Source organism: Tigriopus californicus, chromosome 12 (assembly GCF_007210705.1).
Source record: "Tigriopus californicus strain San Diego chromosome 12, Tcal_SD_v2.1, whole genome shotgun sequence".
In the NCBI taxonomy this organism is placed as follows: Eukaryota; Metazoa; Arthropoda; class Copepoda; order Harpacticoida; family Harpacticidae; genus Tigriopus; species Tigriopus californicus.
In genome coordinates this window covers 17,824,235-17,834,078 of record NC_081451.1, presented here as the reverse complement: position 1 = coordinate 17,834,078, position 9,844 = coordinate 17,824,235, and the positions used below count along the sequence as shown (strand labels likewise).

The 9,844-nt window shown below is 42.0% G+C and overlaps 1 protein-coding gene across 1 annotated transcript in view; it reads left to right on the top strand.

The window, feature by feature from the left end:
• The window catches only part of LOC131891544 (glycine receptor subunit alpha-3-like), a 9,640-nt gene extending 370 nt beyond the window's left edge, over positions 1-9,270 (top strand). Inside the window, exons 2-8 of the mRNA XM_059241152.1 lie at positions 83-213; positions 6,688-6,755; positions 6,822-7,048; positions 7,574-7,656; positions 7,729-7,863; positions 8,529-8,758; positions 8,815-9,270. Coding sequence (XP_059097135.1) covers positions 83-213; positions 6,688-6,755; positions 6,822-7,048; positions 7,574-7,656; positions 7,729-7,863; positions 8,529-8,758; positions 8,815-9,147 — 1,207 coding nt within the window. The 3' untranslated portion in view covers positions 9,148-9,270. The remainder of the gene's footprint in view (positions 1-82; positions 214-6,687; positions 6,756-6,821; positions 7,049-7,573; positions 7,657-7,728; positions 7,864-8,528; positions 8,759-8,814) is intronic.
• Positions 9,271-9,844: the final 574 nt, after the last annotated feature.

Genomic DNA, 9,844 nt, shown 5'->3' with positions numbered 1-9,844 from the left:
AAAAAGTGCAAAAGCCAATTCTTTGGAATTTATCATGATCCTTGTGTCACTTTCCCTTCTTTATATATTTTACCAATTTCAGATTACTTGTGGGTGTAATATTTTGTTCTGTCCACACAAAGGAGGTCAGGGAATTCGACGAGACTCTTTCATTGGAAAACATTTTACCATTTAAACAGAAGTCGTTCAAATGGTCACCACCTGCATCTAACGGTAAGTTACATTTCGAATTGGTTTATTGGTTGGTACCACTCAAACACAGGCGTGTATACTGAGTATTGGCAAAAATTGTAAAGAAAAACAAGGTGAATGCATGTATACATTCATAATTAACTTTGGAATTCTTTGGATTGTTTTCAATGCTTACTTTTAAGTGATAAATACCACTAAATGTAATATGTTTCCTGAAAATAACGGTTCACGGACTTTAAAATATACAAAATTTTCTGTCTTTTTGAGCATCCGCCACGTCGCGATCTACCGTAAAACTAAATTATGACAAAAGCGTTTTCGGCATTAGTAAAATATTTGTCTTAGGACACTCAAAAGGGCGCTATCATCGCTTCGGAACTAGATTCTGATGAGTTGTCTTAAAGTGCAGAACAAGCCTAAAACTCAAACTCCATGGTTGACCAAATTTCGTACAAGGATTGAAAAACGAATTATAGCCTTTCATTTTAACAGTACCGGGTATCGCATTCCTTGTAGCGTTAAGTGAAAAAAAAACATGTGTCACCGTGATACCCACAACACTGGTTAAATGATTGTTCAAATGCCAAGACATCTAGTAACGATTTTCGTTGTTATGAAAACGAAAGAAACAACTTTTGTAAAAAAAATCATCTTCATTACGGGCTTAAATTAGCATACGAAACCAGCATAATTACGCCCGTAATTCGATGATATTCATAAAAACATGATAAATAGACGTTGATAATAATCTCTAGGATGCTGCGTTTTTAATAAGAATTGAATAAAAATCCATTGAGCAAAAGGTTAGATATCGATGGCGCTTCCAAAGATAGCATTTTCAACAAATTGAACCACAAAATGCTCTGGTTCTATCTGAAGGCTGTTTTCAAGAAATATTGTGTCCTTTTTGTGTGTCCAAAAAAAACATGAAAAATATGTCACTGTTTTGAAGTATGAGGAGAATCTTGAAAATAATTTGCAATATCACTTATACCTTAATCAACGTTATCATTTCACCATTATGATTATGCAAAAAATACCTATTTTTTTGTTTTTGGTGCAATTGAAGATCCGCACAATATCTTGGAGATTGAGATTAACATAAGATACAAACTTGTCGTTATTGAGCTAAAAGCGATGAAAACTGGACCATCATATCTCAAATATCTGAGTAGTAGTCTAATAAGAACATTCAATAATTTCTGAAAAAGTGTTTATCAAGTGTGCTCCCAATTTTCTCTAATAAGGTTTTGAAATTGGACGTATTTTCTATGTGAAACCGAGCCCCTCACCATCGGGCTGGCAAGGTTAGTGTCCAACAGTGTTGGGAACCTGACCTTTCCGGAGGTGATGTCCGGTCACAAGTTGTCCTTCCCTGTCAAGGGCTTGTTAACACCCTATTGTCCTTTTTTAAGCATATAAGGTATTTTTACGGAGGCTAGAACTCCAGAAAGCAGAAAAAAAACAAATTTGCTCTTAATGATTTTCTGAGTTGAAAAGTGTGTTTACGTATTTGCGTCAATTTTTTAAGGAGTATTTTTACTAGAGTGTGTTTTTTTTTTACATACAAGAGCCTATTTTTGAGTCCCATGAACTTGCTATGAGGCAAACCAAGACAAAGAGATGTTTTTGATGTTTGTGATACATACGTTCCAATAAGTATTGATCATTTTCCTATCGCCAGCCTTTTTTCTCGTGAATAACAGTGTTCACATTTTGAATATGCCAATGGCAACATCTATTTACTTCTGTTTGATTTGGAACTGATCTCATTACTTTATTCCGAGAGCGTTAAAGGTTCAGCGTTAGCAACATTAGAATCCCAGGGGAGAAGACTCAACATCTCCCCCTTCGAGACATAATATTCATTAGTGATGATCGTCATATTTGGTTCAAAAAGCGACGATCTTCCGTCTACCGTCGCCCAATTCAATCTTGTAGGAGCGTTTGTTCCTGAGCGATGACAAGACTCATCCCTTTGAATCCCATCATCTTGATGTCCGAGTGTTCTGAATCAACACCTCATCGCCAACCAAGAGCGGCGAAAGGTCGTGACTTTGCTTGTCGGCCCATGTTACCCTCTTGGCATATTGTTCCGATTTTCTTCTCTTGGCTTCCTCATATTGATCATCCGAGACTCGAGCATATATGGTCGGATGTGCTGGCAAACATGTCCGTTGTGGGCGGTTGAATATCCAGTGAGCTGGAGAGAATCCCGAAACATTCGGCGTATTCCGAAATTCGCGCAACATTTGACGAAATTCGTGCCAAGATGTAGATTTCAGAATTAAAAACTTCATTTGCTTCACAGCCGACTCCGCGTGGCCATTTGATCTCGGATTATAGGGGCTGGAAAGCTCATGTCTTATTTGATTTGTCAGACAAAACTTCGAAAACTCTGAACGGAATTGCGGGCCATTATCCGTCCTAATATTGTTTGGAATTCCCCAGTCCAAGAACCACTCCGAAAGATGCCTTGTTATTGCTGTAGTGTCAAGAGCTTTCAAGGGGAAGACAGCCGGCCAGTTTGAAAACCGATCAACCAAAACCATGTATTCCTTTCCGGCCGCTTGAAAAAGGTCCACCGAAATGCTTTCGAATGGTCTGGAGGACTCAGATTTCTGAATCTTTTCCATAGGTTGACTGGGGCGAATTTCTTGGCATAACCGACATTGTTGAATTCGGAGGGCGATCTCGTTGTTCATTCCTGGCCAAAAGTATCTTACACGGGCAGCAGCTCTGGTCTTTGTTACACCCTGATGGGATTGATGTAGGACATCTAGGATCGTCTTCCGAGCGGCCAAAGGAACCACCACCCGAGCATTGTACAAAATGACTCGATAATCTTCATCATAAGATAGCTCATCCCAATAATTCTTGTAAGCCAAAGCCGGATGTGACGAAGGGAGTGCTCGGAGGTCCTTGCCTTGTAACAAAGTTTGAACCACTTCTTCATAGAATGGATCCTCTATGGCAGCCCTTGATATGAAGTCTAGATTCTGGTCCAATTCTCCCGTGATTTGGCAAACCTGTACGTTGTTCACAAATGGTTCATCATCACCATTACTGGCATTTGACGACGGGTCGAATAAAGGAGCACGAGAGAGAGCATCCGCTATCAAATGCTGCTTGCCTGGAACCCATTCAATTTTGAACGTGAATCCAGATATAGTGCTAATTAATCGTTGCAGCCGTGAATTTTCGATGGCAGATATATCAGAGTAGTTAAACAAGCCCAGCAATGGCTTGTGATCGGTGAGAACTTTGAATGTGATTCCTTCGAGGTACAGACGGCACTTCAAAATAGCCCACTTAATTGCTAGGGCTTCAAGCTCACACACTGCATATCGGCTCTCAGCCAATGTGATAGCCCTTGATCCGCATTGAATCAGGTGAATGCGTCCCTGGGTAGAGGTCTGGATTAAGGCGAAACCAAGGCCCTTCAGCCTTGAAGCATCAGTGAGAAGGGACGTTGGCAATGAAGGATCGAAGTGAGATAATAGTGGACCCTCCGGTTCAGAGAGGATCACTTTTGCCTTGGAGAACGCCTCATCATGCTCTGGGAGCCACTGAAATTGAGTCTTGGATCGGAGGAGTGGGCGCAAAGGTTCCAAAACGTGAGCCAAATCGGGAACAAATTGACCCAGTTGGTTGGCCAGACCAAAGAATGATCTCAGATCAGTGATATTCAATGGTTTAGGAAATTTAGAAATGGCCGCAGATTTGTCTGGATCGGGTCGAACTCCATTAGCATTGATGACGAACCCAGCAAATTTGACCTCGTTTCCCACCTGGATCTTCGCCTTTGATAAGGTAATGTCATACTCTTGACAGCGCTGTAGCACTGCCGACAGTCTCTCCTTCAACTCGTCCAAAGAAGAAGCATGAATGAGGATATCATCCACAATCTTATGAATTCCTTTCAAGTCACGTAGGGCTTCATCCCCTCTCCGACAATATTCATCTCCAGAGGCATTCAGCCCCATAGGAGCGCGACAATATCGGAACCGCCCGTAAGGAGTTAAGAAAGTGGTTAGGTCGCGAGACTCTTCGTCCAAAGGAATTTGCCAATATCCTTTCCGAGCATCGAGTGCGACGAAGTAGCGAGCAGTGTGGGGAATTGACGAAGCTATCTCGGATGGAGTGGGGAACGGATGAGTAGGTCTTCTCACATATTGATTTAATGACGTATAGTCGGTCACCATACGGATACCTTTCCCGTTTGGTTTTGGAATAAAGATTACGGGGCGAGTCCATGGTGTTGGCCATGTAACAGGTTCGATAATACCTGCTGAGCATTGACTTTCAAGGTCGTTCTTTGCATCAGCCACAAAAGCAAATGGAATTCTCCGAGCGACTAAAACACATTTTGGGACAATTTTCACATCCGCCTTGAGGTGAATATGCATGGGGGGGCCCTTCATAGGTGGTAATATGTCTCTCTCATTGAAAACATGGTCAAACTGCACAAAGATTGGCTGAAGGGCAGCATGGACGAGATCGTTTGGGTAGGTTAAAAATAGTTGCTTTATTTGAACCATGGGCTTAGGAAAGTTATGTGGTATGATTTTCAAATCGACGAGATTGAACCATGACAAATAAAACGAACTTTGCAAGGCTGGAGTAACGAAAGCAGTTGTAGAAGTCATTTGACCTTCGACTTCGACAGATAAATCGACCGAGCCCAGACAACGCATTTCCGTACCATTGGCTGCCTTGATTAAACATTGATTATTATCAATGGGTATGTTGTTCTGCTTGATCAGATTCTCGGCAATAATTGGGGCCGTGGCTCCTGTGTCTGGCAACGCCTGTGCAGAAAATACACTGCCTCGTTTCGGGGTGATCGTGGTGTTAATGAGTGGCGTACTCAGAGACTTGGGGAGGGAAAGAGCGTTGATCGAAACTACCGAACAGGAGACCTCGGGATGTCCCATTGGCGAAGGGGACCGAGATTTAGTAGACGAAGGAGAGTGTGACCGAGAAAGTACGGGAGAGTGATTATTAAATGAATTAAATGGCCTGGGTGAACGAGGGCGAGAATTGAATGGGGTAGTATGAGGTCCCCGAGACATTTTCCTGTTGTGGCAAACGGAAGCCAGATGCCCCCTCTTGTTGCATCTGAAACAAGTCATATTTTCGGCAAAACATTCCCCTCCGCTAGCATGCTTGTCATTGGTCCCACATCGATGGCATAGGTTGGTTGGATATGCATTTGAAGAGGTGAAAGAAGGTTTATTATTGCGGCCCCTTCGATAAGCGGAGACTGCAGAAAGATGTGGAATAGGGGAATCTGATCTTTTAAAGGATTGCTCAATGGTATTGGCCGATTCAAACGAGTTGGCTATGGCGACTAGGCCTTCACGTGAAATGGAGCCTTGTCGGAGAAACTCTTCACGCACACGTGTGTCAGTCGTACCCGTTATCATTCGCATTGAGTAGATATCGTCCTCTGACATATTAATAATATCGGCCTCGTTACCTTGGAGTTGAAGTCGCAAGTAGAAATCGGAGAATAATTCGCCTTGTTGTTGTTGGCATTGGAAAAATTCATATCTGCGGGTGAGGACCGGTATACGTTGCAAAAATATCCCACGTAAAATATCCACGCAGTCCTCGAGAGATGACGAATCTTGGATCTTCAACGACACGCTTTGTTGAAGTTTGAGGTCCAGGCAGGCTTTGAAATAACCCCGTTGTTCCACGATTGGTAAGACAGTCATTCGATTGGACGTGGAATAAAGTTCAAATGCCTCGCGCTATGCCCTGAATTCAGGCAGAGATGCGTCCATTGATAGCTTCTCAGGACGTAAGGCATCATTGATACGAGGGGAACGATGCAGGGTGGCAGGGCCATCATATGGGGTCGTTTGGGATGGAAAAGTATGAGCAAAAGCTTGGAGGACATTTTGAGACAATTCGTCCAAGGTTGCTGAGGCGGCACTCAGCTCTTCTTCCAACAACTCATACTCCTGTGGAGTCGAAGAATCGCACAGATCCAGCAATGAGGCTTCGGCTTTAGACTTGGCCTCATCGGCGCGTGAAATAAGCAAAAGAGCTCGATCGTGGAGATTGGAGGATGGAGTTTCTTCAAGACCGTCGAAAAAGGAACGGACAGAAGTGATTGCTCGCGTCAAATGGCCTCTGTAGGCCCTGTGGGAAGCCTTAGCCGTATTTGTAGTAGCCATGTCCTCAAAACGAGACTCACTTTTAAAAAGAGCAACAGGCAAAATACAGTGATACCGACTGCGCCATGTTTGATTTGGAACTGATCTCATTACTTTATTCAGAGAGCGTTAAAGGTTCAGCGTTAGCAACATTAGAATCCCAGGGGAGAAGACTCAACAACTTCGAACCCTCAAGAGCACCTTTGTCGTTTTATAACGGAAGGTACGGGTGGTGAAGCAAAATGACTGAAATGAGTTAGCTGATTTGCTTAGCCAACATATGAGAATGTATTGCTGGAATTTAATAGGCCTGTGTTATTAATTTCAGGAAATGCTACCCAAGTTAAACTACACGTGACCGTTGCAAACTTGGACACAATCGATGAGAGGTCGATGGTAAGGCAACATGAGGCAATTCTTCGTTCCTACATTATGTCATAGTTGCCTTACCCCCAAGCTTAGACATTTGGATGCGACTTGTACTTGGCTCAAAGTTGGAAGGATTCCAGGATTGGAGTGCCAGAAAATATGCAAGAGGGTTATCGAAACATACCCACGGATCTTGTAGGGGAAATCTGGAAACCAGATACGTTCTTCAAGAACGCAAGGAGTGTCAAGTTTCAAACGTTGCCCTCTCCTAATGAATACGCCTGGCAATTCAAAGACCAAACCATCCTTTACATGGTCAAGTAAGTCACGTGAAAGGTTTGACGTCTTGAAAAAACTAGTTAGCGTTCAAATGACTTCATGAAGGAACTACAGTGCATTCATCAAATTTCACCGATGAATAGAAACAAACAAAAAGCAAATAGTGCACAAGAACGGGGCTTTGCTAAATTTAAATTTGTCAGGAAATGCCAGTCATTGCTGCATATCAAGAACATGGAAGCCGAAAATAACTGAAGTGCATTGAGACGACCTTTTTTGAAATTGGGGTGGAAATGCTAGACAAAAAGCAAGTATGGTTCGATAGCAAGGTTGTGCCTCGGAAGGAAAACTTGGCCAAACTATCATAAATATTCCTTTAGCGCTAATCTACACATATTTCAACATTTTGTCTCATCCATAGTGAAAGTACCTGTGATATATGTCGCCAAAGCGTTCGCTTAGTGTCAAGAAAGTGCCTTGTTCAATGAGGGCAGGACTCTTAAGAGTGTCCTAAAGAGAGAGATGTCTACTTTTAAATTGAAATAAATCATGTTTTGAATTTGTAGGCTTTATGTGATTTTGACATGTCCCATGAATTTCAAACGATTTCCCCACGACACTCAAACTTGCCGCATAGTTATCGAAAGCAGTAAGTATGTAGAAGAGAAACTCAAGCGAGCTTTTCTTGGAAGAATCACTGTCTTTGCTTCATTCTTAATAGTGTCAAATGACGAGAGCAAAATCATTTTCGTGTGGGATCCCGAAATTCCGTGGAAGGTGGAGCCTGAACTTGAATTGCCTCAAATGGAGTTGATCTCAACAGAAAGCGCAAAGAGTTCTACAAAATATGCAATAGGTACGTATTATGCAAGAGCATCGACCATTGGTAAAGAAGTAGGGTGCGTGAATTGGGAAGTAATATTTCGGGTTTAGGTTCGTGATTGAATTATACCCTTTTCAACATGAGGCTGACCCTACTGTAAGTCACCGCAGCCAATTGTTTCACGTTTTAATTCAATCGAATGTCTTACTAAGCGGTTCTCAAATCTCAAAACATAAGTTTACACAAAATAAGTTGTCAATCTTTTGGCAAATGGCTTGAGTCAGAAAAGTGCCCCACAAATCAAATACAACTACTAGTTAAGTATATGGGCAGAGATAACGCCGAAAATCAGTATCAAGCGGCTCTGGAATGAGTAAAGCGTATAAAGTTAGAACAAAATATCAAGCCACATCAATCAACTACGCCATGAATCCACATTTTGAATTGCTTGGGACTCCATTCCAACTAACGGTGAGAGCAAACAAGAGAGCTATATAAAGATTGGACGTCAGTCAGCCTTTCACCCTGGGATGTTCTATTTTGCAAAGTCAATTATTCTATTCCAATTATTCCTTTTGTCAGGTTTCTGGCCCATGGGATAAAAAACCCTTCAATGACTCAATTTGCCAATCATTGTAGAACTTCGACTTCCAAATGTGCTTGCATACCTATACGTAGAGGAGTGTTCTTCGTTTCAGGAAAATACTCTTGCTTGGAACTGATCTTCACCTTCAAGCGACGGGTTTGTAGCTCTATCATGCGAATGTACATTCCCATTGGCCTTTTGGTGAGTCTATCTTGGCTCTCGTTCTGGATGCAACCCGAGGCTGGTCAAGCTAGGTTGTCTTTGGGCACTGTGTGTCTTCTCATACTAGCTTTTCAATATATGGCTATTCAGAGAACCTTTCCTCCGGTGTCGTACGTAATGGTGAGCTCAACTCATGTCTGCTTGAAAAGTCCTCATCAACTATCCCTTTTCCCTAGACAATGGACATTTTTGTTGCCGGATGCGCACTCTTCATTATTGCATCCTTGGTGGAGTTAGCGTGGGTGAACACTTTGGTTGCAAGTGTAACATCCGAGGTGGCCAAGGCAAATGGCAGTTTTGTCCAGGGAAAATTAAGACACCTAGGACACTACGAGGAAGAAACCACTGGAGGCATGACTCTAACTGGGCAGAGTCAAAATCTCAACAAAGCTCGAGACTTGCTTCACAAACGCGAAAAGGCTCTCCAGATCGACCGATTCTCGCGGTGGTGTTTTCCGATATTTTTCCTGGGCTCAATCGTGGTGTATTGGTTTGGCGTAGCCAATTGAACGGAACTACCGCCGTAACAATATTTAGAAACCCCATGTCAGAACAGAACATATTCAGTTGTGAAATTGTGATTCCATTCTGTAGATCTTTGCACTCCAAAATTCGAACTTCATTCCTTTGTTTGTTTTTTTGTTTTTTCACGGGCTTTTCTAATCGCTACATAAAATGCAATCCCCATAAAAATTAAAATGAAAAGATTACACTTTGTCTATTTTTAACCTATGAACCTTTATATAAAGTTTGGCTAGCCAGATCCGCCAACTCCAATTCCATGGTCGTTCAAATAATATATGGAAATAAAAGTTAAATAAAATGAATAAGTTTCTCGTCGTTAATGGCTGGGAATTCCATTACCAGTAGCGGTATGGAAGTCCGCAAAAAAAAGATAGAGCTGTTACTTGAATATAGGGTTGATGTGAAACGCTAGTTAAACGGTTGTCCAAGTCTAACTTGAAAATGATGCTACCGGAGCAACAAGGCCTACGAATTCCTTATGAATATAAGAGGGAAGTAAATTGTTCAATGAGGGGGCCCGAGAAAGAAGATGAATGGACTTCTAAGTTCTAAATCTAGAAAACATAAGCAAAAACTACAATCGAAATACGTAAAACTTCCAACCGAAGAAAATCAGAAATGCATTTCTCAGTATTCAAAGTTGAACTACAAATAGATAAAAGCTGCTAAAGCAGATTATTG